The sequence below is a fragment of the Blennius ocellaris genome (assembly GCF_963422515.1).
Source record: "Blennius ocellaris genome assembly, chromosome: 6".
In the NCBI taxonomy this organism is placed as follows: domain Eukaryota; kingdom Metazoa; phylum Chordata; class Actinopteri; order Blenniiformes; family Blenniidae; genus Blennius; species Blennius ocellaris.
Window position 1 is genome coordinate 19,180,234 of NC_137655.1, and position 17,295 is coordinate 19,197,528.

General features: G+C 40.1%; 1 protein-coding gene across 2 annotated transcripts in view; it reads right to left on the reverse strand.

Moving 5' to 3' along the window:
- Positions 1–16,695, reverse strand: part of satb2 (SATB homeobox 2) — a 59,744-nt gene extending 43,049 nt beyond the window's left edge. For both annotated transcript variants that reach the window (XM_080498049.1, XM_080498048.1), the window contains exons 1-2: positions 16,152–16,695; positions 396–611 (exon numbers count right to left, since the gene is read on the reverse strand). In XM_080498049.1, coding sequence (XP_080354175.1) covers positions 396–567 — 172 coding nt within the window. In that variant the 5' untranslated portion in view covers positions 568–611; positions 16,152–16,695. The remainder of the gene's footprint in view (positions 1–395; positions 612–16,151) is intronic.
- Positions 16,696–17,295: the final 600 nt, after the last annotated feature.

Here is a 17,295-nt window from a genome sequence, read left to right on the forward strand (position 1 = left end):
TCAGTTTTCTCTACAGTAGTACGTTTTCTATTGCACTTCTTGGAATACCTGGAAATGTAAACTAATGTGGTTCCCAACACAACTACATTTTATAGAGAATATCTGTTCCAGCCATGTGTCGCAATATATTGCTTGTTTCAGAAAACACGATGGATGTGTGATATTGATCTTTTTTGTTGTTGTTTTCATTTGAATAGTAAAGCAGTCCCTGCATTTTTTCAGAGGTTTAGATGAGGTTTCATTGTCCTTCACGTGAATCTCAAGCACTTTAGAGATATAAAGATTTCTTCGATGGGTTTTGCATCGTGTTTACGCTTCTAAAGAAGTGAATGTAAACGAGATACACAGAACCCCAATGTTTACTTAAAAAAATTTTTTTTGGGGGGGTGGGTTACCTCCGAGGGGTCTCAGCGGGGCTCCGTTGTGGCGTAAGCGAGGCCTGGTGGGGCTCCCATTGAGCTCTAGCCGGCCTTTCTTCCCTGGAGGCGGCAGGCCGCTGAGGTCTGGGCTGCCTCCCATCCGCTCAGGACTGTCCTGGGTGATGGGACTCTCCCCTCCTCGCTCCATCCTCCTCCAGACCCCCAGAGGAGATTCAGCCAGAGAGAACGTGCCTGTGAAGAAGGAACAGAAAGGAGAAGGTCCCTTACAATTTGGAAATCAAATGAAAATAAGTATATATGATGCAAGAACTTTGCTTTCATTTTATTGATGTACATTTACTTATCTCCGTGGTGTGGGAAGATTACATTTCAATCAATATCAGACAAAGTATGCAGAGAGATGGCAGAACCTGATTCAAAGCAGAAAACTTACACATGATTGTTGGACTGAGTTTTGCCCTTTGTGTCGCGTCAGCTTGTATAAGCCTCCACCATTCGGGTTTACTATAGCAATAGCAAAGAAATGTCTGCGGTTCTGTTTAAGCTTTTTTATATGGTGAAGCAGAGTAAAGCACCAGTAAAGCCACCTAACTTCAAGGTTGTCTATGTTAAAAACACACATATATATATATATATATATATATATATATATATATATATATATATATATATATATATATGTGTGTGTGTGTATATATATATAGTCCGTGCACGCACATTCATGATCCTCCTGGGTCGGCTTCCCCTGATGAGTGGAGCCGCAGCCAAACGTCTAATATAGGGTAATGCCATTAGCAGTGGTGCCAGGCCTGATGAGGGACATGTGCCAAAGTATCAGCAGAGCAGCCAGCTCACTCGGGCCAAATGGACTTCTTTTATATACATACAAGCCCCCGGACGATATCTGCCAGCATGAGTGACCCCCCTCAGTGCAGAGGAGAAGGAGGGTGAGAAAGTGTAGGAGCGTATTAGAGTATGGAAATGAAGTCAGTGGCCAGAAAGACACAAAGGGCCAAAAATTCACCAGAACAAATGAGAAAGGATCTGTGGTTATTGTCTGAGTGTGGCTTTTTCCACAGCGCTTGATTAGAAACTGAACCCCCCGCCCACCCACCCACCCACCCCGTACTTTCTATTATTTCTGCAGCTTTTAAGGCTCCGGCTGATGTAACTCTGAACAAAAGACTTTTTTATTTTATTACTTTTGTGATATTGTCTCTCCATCCTCCTCCTCCACCTCCTTCTTCCTTCCCTTTTTCCCTCTACCTTCTGTACTGACTAATTCTTATATAAGACCAGAAAAACACCCTCCACCACAAAAAAGCTAATTAACTCACAATCTGACAAGTATTAAAAAGAAGACGGGTTGAAAATGAAAAAAAAAAGAATAATAAATTAAAAGCATTAGCTTTGGCGTGATTAAAAAGTGTGGGAGGCGACGGGGACAAAAAAATGCAAAGTGGCAGAGTTTTAATAAAAGCGGCTTTGAGAAACAAAACAACAGGAAAACAAGTTCAAAGAGCTGCACTGAGTGAAAAGCAATGGCTTCAAATGTGTGTACAGTGGTGGCTATAATTCACATTGTGAGGCTGGCTGAGGAAAAAAGAAAACGGAACGCTTTGCGAATAAATTCAACCGCCAACAATGTTGTAAGGACAAGAACAACTGGGAGAATAAGAGAAGTCCGGTAGCTGCAGTTTGAGGCCAGAACTGCTCAATGATCAGTGACGGCGGAGACACTCTATAGACTATTTCATTTTGAGAAATAATCCTCCAAAGAATCCGTCTTTGTCGCCGGCAGGTCCTGTCCTGCTTCAACCTCTGACGATCCCTATCGAGGCCTGCCCTCGCCGACATCTCACCATCTCACCTGGGACACGCTCACACACACACACACACACACACACACACACACACACACACGCACACGCACACACACACACGCTCACACAAAGCCTTCCAACAGCAATGTAATCTCTCCACACATCCTGCGTCAGTTATATTTCACTTTGCATTTGACCTGAAAGATGTTATCAAGCTGTGCCATCCAACCCAGATAAGAAGTCCCACCTGACAAACAACTGCAAATATTACCACGTCAAGTCCTTACCAAGGCGCATTCGCTCCAGTAATGGAGTGTTTGGAGTTTGTTGCTGTGCACAAGTTCATTTTCAAGATGTATGAAAAAGTATTATCGCTGCTTTTTCCTCATTACGTCCTTCAAACAGGCTCTGTGAGGATGATTCAGTTATAATCAAAGGATCAACGTATCTGATGTTAACATTTATCCACTCTAAAGCTGTGGATCCCTTTAAGAACAACACAGGTTCAAATGTAAAAACGTCCTTTTTCAAAACTTAGTTTAGTTTTTTATAAAGTAATCCTAAGTTAATAGCGACTCTTCTTATCTAGTCATTATTGACAAAGCAATTTATTTTCTGACCTAAAGCTATGACACAGGCTGAATCATGATCTGTGTCATTACTAATGAATGAGCCACTAAACACAGTGTTCGTCTTCTTATGTCACTTCAAAGGTCATTGTAGCCAATCAACTACCTTCGTCTCACCCAAACCCTTTCCTCCATTACTGTTTCCTCAATAACAATAGTTATAAAGTGTGTGATCACCCGCACAGACGTGTATGTCCCACCAAAAGCTCTCCAAGATGCTGTAATCAATGAAAGATTCAAAAAAATAATATCGCAGTACACTTCATAACATGTACTTTTTATCTTTTACTTAAGTTGGGTTTTTTTTTTCCTGTGCCAATATCATATACACAAGTCTCAATACTAAATTAAACAATGTGAGAACTGTAATAATTGCGTATCTGCAAGTAGAAAATGTGTATTTTTCACTTGTCTATTTCCAATGAATGCAAAGTAAAATGTTATTATTAATATTGGAACTTGATGACATTTATTTCAAACGTCGTTATATTGGAGTCATAAATGTGTGTGGCTCTGACTCAGTTAGTCCAGTTCCTCTTCCTTTTCCAAAGCAGAGGTTGAATCACCTCTAAAAAAGTTTCTTCTCTTTCTTATTTTATGAGACCTGACGTCGAGCTCACCTGATATACCCAAAGCATATTATATAAACAGATTATCAACAAACCAAAAAAATATTTTCCCCCCACATGTCAGTAGTACATCAGTTATGATTTATTTCTGTTGATATTTTAAGCTTGAATGTTTTACTGGACAAACAGTGGGAAGTTTTAGAAATATCTGATGCGTTGATTTTGTTGATTTGTTAACTTCGCAGGTATGACAATGTTTTGCTTCTCTATGTTAAATTTTAACTAAATACTGAAGGAATTCATAAGAATGGGCTTTTAAGAGATGTGATCTCAAATATATGAAACATCAAATGTAATTCAGCAGTGAGATTTTGCTTCTGACATTTTTATTTCAGTACATTTGACTTAAATTATTTATGTTTGATAAGACCACTACTTGTATAATATTCACAACCCTTCAAAAGTGAATCCAATTCAAAGGCTTCTGTTTGACAAGGATGTAGCTTCAAGATCTTATAGTCCGTAGATTCTCTGTTTTTAATAATTGTCTCGTTTGTGTGTTGAGTGTGAGCATCCAAATTGATGAAAAACTATCCTTTATGGATTTTGATTTGGTAATGCATCTTGTAATTAATGTAATTGTGTTTATAAGTGGTTTCTATACTCTGGTAACTGAGGCTCTGTTGTGTCATTTTGAGTGTAACGTCATTAAATTTGACACGATTAATTCACCGTGGCATAGCTGAGTGGCCTTCTGTCTGAAAAAGTTAAATGTGGAAATACCGAGAGAAAAAATCATTTTTAAAAAGAATAAAAAACATGGGTGTTTTTTGTAAAGTTTTTTTTTTTTTTTTTTTTTTCTTCAGCCATCTCCTTGAGAGATGGCTGAAAATACAGTCTAAGGGCAAAATTCTACATTATTGATTTCACAGGTTATATATTTTTTTTTAAGTCATTTTAATCACATTAAACTCAATTTCAGATGTAAATACAACATACCGACATTATTAAAGCAATCTATGTTCTTCAATTTTTTATTTTTTTTTTAATTAGGGGGCATAAATATTTTATTCTCAATCTGGCCCCTTGTTAGTAATAATACAAATATGACTAAAGTTGTTGAAGTTTGGGCTTTGCTCCCCATAATTTAGTATTTTTGTTGTTCAATAGAAATAAGTAAACTGTAACAGGCAGATTCCCTCCGACAGGGAGCTCGGATCAGAGGTAAAGCAGCGTAGACATGTGAATAATGGATAGGGTGTAAGCGTGCTGTTGTTTATGAAATATTCAGATGTCAGAAAGCCGCCTGTAGATCACAGCATTTCTCTTCCAGTCATGCATTTATCAAGCTTCAATACAGAAGTTCATTCAGGCAATACAACTTTATGCAAAGGAATGCACAAGGTTGTTAAAAATATAGAAAAAGTCCTTGTTTACTCCCCCAATTATTTTTTCTTTTTATAGAGATACTAACAACATATCACAGCACTTATACAGAGAGAAATCCAACTATTCCAAGATGTTGCAATGACTTGTGGTGACTCCTCATGCTGGGAGTCTACCTGTTCTTATTGACCAAGCATGTAAATAAAACCCGGGGTGTGGACTGGTATCACACTATCACGTAAACATCCCCTCTCACTGACTGATACATGCTAATCTGCCTTATGCAATTATTACAGGCGTGTTGCGCAATAACCTTTTGTTCTGAAGATGAGTCTTCAAACCAGCCCAGCGACACATTTTGATCCCCGCGGGCGGAGCATCGTATGTCAATGGCTCCAGGTTGCCATTAAAGCCGCTCTTAAACATCCTAAATGCATCTGCACTGTTTGATAAGCTGCCCGATAGTAAGAGCTGTTAATAAACCCGCGATAAGAGAAGCTGTTGCGTATCTGCTATGGAAACGGGCACCACTAATGTAATGTATCTTTGATAAGAAGGGTCATGACACATTTCTCTGTTTATTGTTTTTCTCTGGAACTTCTCAGAGAAGTTGTAACTTGGATATTTAATCCATATACTGCCAATAATCTTGCATCATTTTCTTAGAAGTTTCCAAAATGTACATGCCCCTGGCTGTGAGCGGGAATAAACACTCTCTTCTGTTTGTCCCGCATGGCGTTTTGATACTACTGCGACCCTGCATTGTGATGATAAGCCACTATCAAATTCCACATTATTATAAAGCTCCAGACATAACAAATACAAACCGAGGGGCCCGAGACAAGATTGCAGAGCAAAAAGCAATATGAGGGCACACCCAAAGAAATAGAAGAGTAGGATACGACAACAAACACACCTCTAAACAACGCGTGTGTGTGTGTGTGTGTGTGTGTGTGTGTGTGTGTGTGTGTGTGTGTGTGTGTGTGTGTGTGTGTACATGTAGTTTATGAAAGAGTGTGGCTCACGCTGGCCGATCTAAAAATCAAAGTTGCACAAAAACTTAAATATTTTGTTCAAATACAATCATACACACAAAACTATTTTAACTCAATGGGAATTCTACACATTTCGAAAATAAGTTCCTGCCATTGCAAATGATGTGGCCACTCCAGCTGCCAGTAATTTACTATATACGGTTGTATGATTCTGCAATGATGGTTGGCATCATAGTTACACAGAGAGGAGATCATTTCAGACTGTTTGAGTGGAGTTTGCATGTTCTCTGCCTTGTTTTAATACAATTTTATATCAGCTAAAATCAGTTGGTTCTGTGCTTTTTTCAAATATACAACCATGTATGCACGCACGGAGCAATCACTACAATGCAGACATTTGGCAAACTCATGTAAGAGATGCATCGCCACTGACATGTGATGTGGTAAATGTGCACTTTGTTGAAGATGTTAAATGCGTACCGCAGCCAAAACTCGGGGAAACGTTTGCTGTTTCCACTTGAAACGTTGTCATGGTGGTGGGCCTCATTGATGCAGCTTCTTCCCTCAATCAAAAGTGTGTGCTTGTTCGGTTAGGTTAGGTTAAGTGGGGGTGATGGGCTGTATGTAACCTGCTTTGCCCCCAGGGTTAGAAGAGATTGACTCCAGTCCCTTTATGTGCATGACGTGAGCATAGAAGACATAAAGATTTATATTGTATTTACTTTGTTTCCACTCCACACACCAGCTACTACGACAGCAGCTCTTTGCCTCTGCAAAGATTTAGTGTGTGAGAGGTTTTACATTAGCTCCATGTTCTTTTTGAGGTTGTAATTTGCAGTGGTGTTCATCGGGCTGGTCTGCAGCTATTCAGCTCCATTCCACATCTCACTGTGACTCCTTTAACTTCTGCAGCAGTTCAAGCTACAGTGGCTCGTCTGTTAGATCGGACCACACGGGCCAACTTTCACATCCCTCGTGCACCAATGACCCCTTCCTCAGTTTACTGCCTTCTTCCTTTGGACCACTTTTGATATATACTGACCGCTGCCGGCCCAGTAAAACCCCTCAAGAGCTGCAGTTTTAGAGATGGCCTGACCCAGTGGTCTAATCATGAGGACAAAATGTTCCCTGACTGAACGTTAAATCTCACCTCCATATGGCTGCCATGAACAAGATCTAAATGAATGCCTTTAATAAAGTGAAATTTCACAAACGTTCCCCGTTCCATAGAATTTCTTTAAAACAGAATTGAAGCGTTATGTCACTTCCTCCTGAGTCCAAAGGTCCAATATCATAATCAAATATTTGCAAAAACGTTCAGTAAATATGGCTTACTTTACACACTGAGCTTATGAATAAAATACTTTCACTTGCATGAGATTTATGTGTACAAAACGTCTCATCAGAGATGAATGTTTCATATTTTTCATTTTTGTTTTTGCATTTCAGATATGTTTAGCGATATGCCATGATTGTAATGAATTCTAACATTCTTATTGAAACAATACCTGTCTCTGACTTTATAGCATAACTGTCTCTTAATGTATGACGTTCATTTACCACAGTTAGTTGCAGAAAGAAAGAAAAGAAAGAAGATTTTATAATGATTGTTCCAGTTTACTTAACTATTGTTAGTGTATTTTATTAACGGGAAGAGGTTCTCGCCAGAGCGCAGACCTTCGCCAACGCTACAATTGTTTGCGGAACCGATTTAGCATTGCTAGCACGATAGCCATTGGCTCATATTGATGCTTACTAGGTAGGGCAGGCAGCTACATCACTGTGTGAAACACTGAGCAGCGAGCGTCTCCATGGCAACAGACGCTGATCTCCTTTGAGCTCCTCCATGAGGTGCCTCTCTCATCCGCAATAAATATTATTATTATCTAAAAGTTTTGTGAGCTAAAAGTACTTAAAGATTCAACAAGATTTACTGTCTCGCCACAAAGTGGAGGTCTATGAGAGGAGCCAATAAAAGTGCTGAACAAAATTTGACATAGAAAAACTGCATTAAAAACAAATACACTTATATAATTATGTAAGTAGAAATACAAAAGTACAAAATAAAAACTGTAAATTTACTGAGATAACTTGCATAAAAAAGCTGATTTCTGGTTCACTGTATTCAATACATTCTGAACTCTATTGAATTACAAAGTGGGACAGGAAATGTTTTTTTGTTTTGTTTTGTTTATCTGTAATGACATCAACGACAAAACCTGACTTTCGAGTGATAAAAGAAATATAAAACTACTATTTATTATTAATAACAAATGACAGTTTTAGAATTAAAAGTTTTAAGTAGAAAATAATTAATTAATCAAACAGGCTATGATGTACAAGATTCTAACTATTGCACAGATGCATTAAGAACATCGACTCGAGTATTTGTACTTGTTACTTTCTACCCTTGGAATTTTAAAATGTGGCATGAAATATAATCAGAGAAAGACTATAGGAATATGAATATTGCTCTTGAGAAATTCATTGTGTACATAGCAGTTACTCCAAGTACTGAGGAGGGAATGCCGTCTATAGTGTGTTTCTCAGTTTGTTTGACTTGGACCTTTATTTCTTCAGCGATTAAGAGAGTGAACTGTCCATAGCCAGTATAAACATTATCAGCCATTTTCAATACCTTACATCTACACCTACTGAAAGCAATCTTCCATCAATTTTCTCACTTTTAGACCACTCAAACAAGTTGTAGAATGACATAAATGTCCATGTTTTGGGAATACAAAGAGTAAAATCACAGACTTCTTCTTTCTGGAATCGTGTGATCTGGATTACCGTTGGAAAAGCTTTCCTGACTCAACCGCTTGGCTCAGTTCTTTGCTCAGCGGTGAGCCGTCAGATCCAAACCACTGAACTTCTGATCAGAACCTCGCTTCTCCCATAACCTTCAGGCCACCTTCTGCCCCATTTACCAACTGAACCCAACATATTCCACATTATTACACGGTTGCAGACATGACAAATACATAGCAAGAGGCCAGAGAGGAGGAAAATGTGGACACACCCAAAGAAATGGAGGAGTAAGGCACGACAACAAACGCGCCTCTAAACAGCGTGTCCAGCTCAAAGACGTAAACACACACAAACGCAGGCCAACGTGTAATTCAAAGCCAGCCTAAACTCTACAAATCAGACAGCTGACAAGCACTGATTGGTACTCCCAAACATTTGAGAGACAAGCGCTGTAATAACTGCTGCAGGGGAGAAGTGTAAACCGGGAGCCTGCTGTCGCCTCTTTCTCAACTCCATCACTCTCTCTTGCGGCTTCGCTCGTGTCTCACCTGCGCTCAGGTTGGGCAGCGTGCGCCGAGCTGTGGTAGTTTCTGACGTACGCACCATTAGAGGGATTTGTTTTTGATGAAATTCACCATCCTCACATAAACACGCACCGATCACGTGGCTTCACCGTGACCAAAGTTTTACAGGAAGCGGAGGGCAGCCATTGCCGCAGCAGCAGACAAAAGAGACGTATGGCTGCGCTGATAGACGTATAGCCGAGCGGCGGGAGGAGAACGCAAGAGACGGAAAAAAAAAACTTACATCTGCTTTAACCGCCAAGCCGGTGTCTTTTACAGTGTGTTTCTAATGAAGGCCCCCGAGTTTATACATGCAAACCACACAGTGAAAAAGAGAGAGAGAGAGGGAGAGGGAGGATAAGGAGTGACCTGTGAGGGCATTATTAGCACTGATAGCAGGGCAGAATGAAAGAGGCGTCACCTATAGGGAAATATCCAGAGATACGGCTGTTCTTCCCGCTCCAGATCCACTTTTATAGCAGGGTTATCAAGCTATTGGTTAATGCTTGGCTCTGCAACATAGATAAAGCGGGAGGAGGAGGAGGAGGAGGGGAGGAGGAATATTAAAAGCCCTGCTGTCTCTGTCAAAGAAGCGCCCAATGTACACATGGATGTATGTGCAGGGAGGGACGCACAATAATGATGTGCACAAATGGCGATAAGAAGCAGTTTGGGGCTCCCTCTGAGCTGCCAAGTTGCTACAAATCTGAACGTTTTACTGTTTTCATTGAGGTCAAAGTTTGTTGGGGTTTTTTTTTTTAGTTTTCCACCATGTGTGAAGCAGAGGTGGAAAACCACAAAGTTAAATCAAGTTTTCAGCTATCTGCTCTTTACTCAAGCATGTCTTCCCCTGACAGCTTTTTAATATTACTCACTGCTATTTCTCACATTTGTCTAAAGTTTTTACTCATTTTATTTTGGATTTAAGACCAGTTGTGAATTGGTGAATCATCATTGAATTCAAGCTAAATGTACAGAGCAAGAAGGTGAAGAGATGATCCCTTCTTGTATCCGTTTGCACTTTTTCTATACAAACAAGAAGAAATAGCTACATGGCAGAATGAAGCTTTTTTTCTCAGAGACTGACTCAAATAGCAAAAGTAATCTACCGTGATATCCTTCTTTTCTTAACAATATGTTCAGAATAATTTTTTGCCCTCACAGACAAATCTTGTACTCTTTGATTTAATATTGGAAAAAACTGATTTATACTCTTGATATTATGTTGGATTACTTAGTGAAATGTGGTTTTGAGTTCAGACTTGTTTTGATTTAGATCTGATTGGTCAATTTTTTTAAGAAACCAGCCTCAGGTTGTCAGAACATTGCATGGGTCCTCAGCGGAAATGGAAGTAATATTTTACAAAATGAATCCCAACATGTGGATGGATAGCAGCTAAAATGGATGGTACAATAACACACAGACATGTTGATCCGCCCCCTACATAAAGCCCAATGCACCACCACATTAAAACAACTATACAAAAACAACACAATGGGCTTAGCAATAGACAAAACGGCTCATTTTGAATATATCTGACTGCTGGATTTAGAAGCCACAAAGCTGAAAGTCAATTAAATAACATCAACAAGGGACCACATTCGTCATTGATGGAATTTTTCAATAATTTAATCACATTTTCCTTGCTGCACTTTGAGTGTGTGTAATTTATTCAACCTTCAATATCCAACTATGTGCTTTATGATCCCCTTTCTATACATTGGGTTTTTTGTTTTAGTTTTTTGTTCAGACTGGTGTTCAAGTATTTATCATGCAAAACTCTTATCTTATGGATGAGTAGTCTTTATTTTTATAGTGTCATTTGTGTTTTTGGACTTTTGTTAATGTTTGGGGTGAACAGGAAGCAAAACATATACATCCTTGACAAATGTCACAATTGGTCATTAAATATATTCATCAGGATAGGGCTTGTTTTTTAGTCTTCTTTTGATGAAATAGTTCAATGTTTTGCCTATATCATAGAAAGGCAAATTTCACGTTTCAGAAACAGACAATGACATCTGTATCCAGCCAATTAAAATGACTGGAAATGTTCCAAAGGCATATATGATACCTTTGTTTTAACGGTGGTGTCGGTATTTTGTTTTACTAAAGTAATATTGGGTACTGTACCGGGCATCATCCATGTGTTTCAATCAGTAGTAGGCAGTGAAATCTGAGAGCAAAAACTTAATTGTCTCTAATTTCTATGAAATCAAATCTGTGAATCAGTGGCACAGTTGTAAAAACATCTCTTAGAAAAGGTTACAGGTCCTACAAATTTAGCAGCGATGTTGTAACCTTATATGTCGATATTAAGTCCCCCAAAAATTCGACTGAAAATTTATTTGATTTCAAGTCTAAAAATTGGCAAATATCTGACTTGTTAAATTCTGTTGTGTGGTAAAAATTGTGACTTTGGAGGAAATGAACAAACACGCACAACCTTTTGTGATGATCGAGTATTCGATTGTGAAGGCACTGAAGCAATTTCATTCAGTGACTTCATTTTCTTGTATACATGAGGATAAACGTCAATAAGCCGATTTGAGTGATAGGAGACAAGTCAGCTATAACACACGCACACACACAAGGAGTTCATGTCAACTTATTAAATCTGATTTTTGTTGTCCAAAAAACACCCCCCCAGAGTTGTTGAGTTCATCTTTAAAAAATTGGGGAGTAATCAAACCGACAAGTCAGAGAATGTGCAGTTATTGCTTAAATACTAAAGTTAAAACAAACAAAACAAAATGATTTGTAGAGTCAAATGAACTTGATTTCCTTTTCTTCAGTCCAGACTGGCAAATATGAGCACAGGACGGAAAAATGTACAAATGACCAATCCATCAGCTGCACGCTGTGCTCATTCTTGGACAAAGTAAAAGTGTATTTTAGTGTGCAAACCTCCTTTTCGCAGCTTAAAAATGGCTAATTGCTGCAGCTGCAAAGAGCCGTTCTATTCCTGCATGTCTTTTACAGCAATAACCCTCATGCCAGCAATTTTCTCTGTAATCAAACCATGATGTGACAGTTTTATATTAATTAATGTGTGACTACATTACAGGAGAATTTACTTCGAGGGGAAGTTGAAACATTCTCACAGTATGAATTTATTTATTTTTTCCTAAAGCCAGAAAACAACACCGGCAACTTTTTATATGTATGTGACTGATTATGAGGAGTTATACATACAGAGGAATCTGCTGTTTATGGCCGTCAGATGGGATGTGGAGGGAGCTGGTGTGAAGGGACAGCGGACCTTCGGGGTGAACACACTGTTCCGCACTTCTGTAGATGTTTCACAAGGCTCAGGCAGACTCGCTCTCAGAGGAGGGCGAGTCGGAGGCCCCTCAGACAAACATGTTTGGCTCTCTCGTAAACATCTCGTTTGATAATGCTGGATGAAGAACTGCATTTACGGCCTCGCCCTTCCAGCTCGGAGGACACACACACACACACACACACACACACACACACACACACACACACACACACACACACACACACACACACACACACACACACACACACACACACACACACACACTGACACTGAGCCACACAAACCGCAGCCAACATGCAGCACAGGCTCTCTGCTTTAACACTTCCAGGGACCACACACTGACTCAGAGCCCGGTGACACTCAGCAGGGACCAAGCCGAGGCAGACGCTGCACAAAATGACAGTGATGCAGCTCCAACATGATGCGCTCTCAGACTGTGTCAGACCCTGCGCATTGAAGCGCCTCCAGGGCGTAAAACTTTGTCGAGCAAGAACTGTTCACAGCTCACGGCAACCTGCAGGGAGGATGTTTCCTCACTCACACCAAACATCAAGAGACAAAATTGACCAACAATCACCAACGTGAGTGCATCACGAAACACGTCAAATAGGAAACATGTGATTATCATATTTGTTGGATGCGATTAAGAAAAATTGTGAGTCATGGAGTTGATGGGATGTCTGTTGTTAGTCAATTGACAGTTTTTCTGAATGGACCTGCGAGGGGAAGTCCTGCTTTTTTCTCACTGCCATCATCTGCCTGAGCAATACACCAGACAGCACAGCATCTTCAGTCTTTGCAATCTAATCTGCAGTTTAATAAGGTAGACACGCCCTCAGTAAAGGTTCATCCAGGGAGGCAGAGCTCCTGAAACACTGAGATTTAGGATTGAAAGGTGGATGTAGCAGGAATTTATTGTGGCTGTAAAGCTGCTGCACCACTCATAAGATCACACAATAAGTGAGACATTAGAGGTGTTCAAGGTCAAAGTATCAAGTTCTACAGAGTCGATAAAAAAATATTGATTTTCGGTGCAGCTACTGTTGGGGTTTTGGCGCCTCACTTCAGGGTCGTGTTCAGGTTTTATGTTTGATGCTGGATGTTATCCGTTAAGTAAGATGAGCATATGAACAGGAGGACCCACCAGGATAGACTATCAGCGAACATCCAGTTACAACTACTCTAACCTCAAGATCACTACTTTTATAACTTTACAACACAGGATACAACATTAAGCAGGGTGTATTTAATAGTTACTTCAGGTCATGGCAATCACAAACACATTCAAAAAGTTTGTTTAAAACTTCAAAATTAGTTTAAGTTCAAGTTTAAGTTTGGAGTGACCTTAAGTGAAATAATGTTGTTTTTTTTAATTGGTTATCGAGCTAATTTAAAGTGTTATAATTATATTATTTTACAATAACTTGTAAAAAAAAAATATATATTTTACCAAAAAGGTTATCAGTTAAAATATAAAATTCCAATTTTACAAAATAATAAAATAAATAGATTTTATGAACAAGCTGATTTTCCATGAAATTGTTGTTTACTTTAGCCTTTTGAATGGTCACAGAACAAGACACACACGTTTTTCGCAAAATGTAATCTGCATAACTTTTCAGTCAAAAATTATTTGCGCAATGTGATCAAATGTGCTTTAATATAAAACAAAAACAGTATAAGCTTGCACATCTTATAAAAACTAAAGTGTTCCTTCATATTTATGTGTTTTACGCGTTGCTCTTTGTTCCTTAAACGTTTTACCACTTGAGTAAATTTGAAACTTTAAGTAAAAATCTTTAATCACAGCATCCGAGTCGAATAAATTTTTCTACACGACTGGCTCAGAAAACTTTTATTTTAAGTCTTTATTTTAAAAGTGAATCCAAAGAAGCCTTGTGGGAATAATAACGTGTTTGACAGCGGTGTGCGCACGTAAGACAGTTCTCATTAATGGTACACGCGCTATTTTCCGTGACAAAACTGTTAATTTTGTGCAAGTGTTACCTTGCAAATTAATCAATTGCATATCGATGCATTTACCTGATTACCCGATTCTTGAACAGTGGCGTTTCTGTGAGCAGAAGCCGACGTTTATGCGAGAGAAAACCTGCTGTTTGGATTCCTGGTGGTGTGGAGACGAAGAATAGGAAGAAACGTATTCAACCTGCTGCGTTTTAAAGGTCACATTGGGGCGGAACGTTTCAGTTTGAGGTGGGAAGAAGCTGTTCGTAGTGCTGCGATAAATGGTAAAAAGTTTTTTTTTTGTTTTGTTTTAATTAGTGGATTGGGGAAATATATACTAACTTCCTGCGAAAGGGGTCTTAATATAAAGTTGCAGCTGACTTTAAAAAAAAATGGGGGAAAATGGGATGCAGGGTTTGATTTATTAGCGCAGAAAATGGAGGGTTTATTTTTAGTGCAGGCCCAAATATTGTTCATGACACGATGGTCTGCTGCAGGAATGGTTCTCATTTGGAGCCAAATGCATTTGGCTTGGGTTTCATGATATTACGCGCAGGAGACCTGGAGGCCTTTTAGTCCCTCATCAGACCTGTAACTTATCTTCTTTCCCCTTCTTTTCTCTCTCTATCCCTCTGCGCATTTGTGAATGCTTTCTTTAGAAAGTATTTCCGAACATCCCTTTTTTGGTTTTGAGGCCGTTGGTTGGCTTTCGTGTCGCTGTGTTGGCTGCTTGTGCGTCCCGCGTGTGCCGGAGGTTAAAAGGCCGCTGTAGCTGCAGACAGCACTTGGCCAATGTTGTTACATCGCGTCTGTTCCCTCAATATGTTTTATTCATCGCTCACTGTGCGCCGAGTTTGTAAATTAACCGGCGTAAAGCTAATGAGTGGCTTCTTATTAGTCAGCCTCCAAGAGCGTTAATGACTGACACCTCTCACAGAGTGCTCAATGTTTATTTTGGTGTTAAAAAGTTACAAAGTCAGAGGGAATGGTGGAGTAACGTGACGCGTTTTAACTTGAAGGGTTGACTCTGAATAGATACGCTTTATTGGCCGGTCAAAGAGAGGAAAGGAAAGGATTTGGTGTGAGGACAAAGCTAAAAATAAGAAAGCATGTAGATTGGAGCGCAGATAAAATATGGGGAATCAATGAGGGGTTGCCAAGGGATTCCGCGCACACACACACACACACACACACACACACACACACACACACACACACACACACACACACACACACACACACACACACACACACACACACACACACACACACACACACACACACTTCCGCTCTAACACACGCTTTTTAATTTCCCTGCAGAATGTTTTCGAGTCACGTTTAAAAACTATATTTCATGAATGTCAAAAAACGTCGAAAAAATAAACCAGTCAACACACAATATTCGAAAAAGTCAATTTTTTTCTTTGGATGAATTTCTTGGACTCGCTTTTGATTACATTTTCTGACCAGATCGAATCAGCTATTCGCAAAATGAAAGAAAGAATGATCTTTGAAAAAATATCTCATGCTTACTGATTGTGTTTTATTATAGATATAAATAAAAATTCTTCCATATATAGGTAATTGTTAATGGCAAATGCATGTGTTAGGTATTTTGTTGCTGCCATGTTTAGCTATTAAGCGAGTAATTAGAAATTACATTTAAATAAAAAAACATGAAATATAAAGACGTCAGTTTCTGTCTTTAACTTTGAAATAATTTCCCTCGTAAGTCATTTGTTTCATAATCAGATCTGGCGCGCGCGTGTGTGCTTGCGTGCGTGTGTCTGTGGTCCTACTCACTGTTTACGGCGTGTCTGTAGCGCTGCTGGCCGCTGACGAGGCTCTGTCCATTGATCAGGAGTATTGAATCCAGGGCTGGGCTTTGGTTCGGCTCCTGGGGACGCGGCGGATCACGCTGAGGTGAGTCTGGACCCGAAGTCGGAGCGGAGATCCAGGGAGACAAAAGTTAGTGACTGCTGGTGGTGGCAGTGTGTGTGGGTGTGTTTGTGTTTATGTGTGTGTGTGTGTGGAGAAGTGGAAGGATGAGACTGAGAGTTTTGCGCGCAGCAGCGATGTTGTGGATCGCGGTGTTTAAGGACCAGAGCGCGCAAACACGAGTACTTTTGTGTACTTTTTTCTTTCCTCGCTTGTCCTCTTTTTGTGCGCCTCAGCGCTCACAATGCGGCATCTGCTCTCCTCTGAATTCCTGGCTTCATCCTAGGACGACAGAATCGAGAGGGGGGGGGGAAGCGCAAAAACGTGTCGCCGGGAAAACAAACCGCACAAAAGAAATACACGCAGTCCGGTAAGGAACGTGAAACATTTAAAAAACAAAAACAAAAAAAACAAAGACTCAATGAAACAGAGAGCTAGCCGAAAAGCGTCCGAGGTGCAGTTTCACGGCGCTGGTTCAACAGCGCAACCGACCGGTTTCTAATCAGAGTGTGTCACTTTCAATCTTCCCTGTGCCAGCGGGCGCGCTGACTGATAGAGGGAGGAGAGAGGGGAGGAGAGACAAAGACTGCGTGGAGGGAGGGGAGGAAGAAGGGGCGTCAAAAAGCTAATCTGACCCTCGGAGGCTTTTTGTGGACAGGATCTCGGTTGGGGCGCATGGAAATTCAACAGAAGTGTCGCGGAGAGCTGCGTGCATTTCCACGTTCAATCACCGATCGAGGTCGCGACCCTTTCGGGGAAAAAATATAAAGTTTGCGTCCTTCTTGGAGAGGTTTGATCTTCCAAATCACATCTCGCCCAAATCTCCTCGCTGCCATATTACTCTGCTTATTATCAGGGAGACCTTGAAGTTAAGGAGAGCGATTTCTCTCTCTTGTAACGTCGTCGTGATTAGAATATTTCTGCTTAACGCAGCAGTAAGTTATCGCTCCGCTATCAGCGCTGCAGCTTCTCTCTAATACCTCAGTATCATCCAACAGATAGTCCGCAC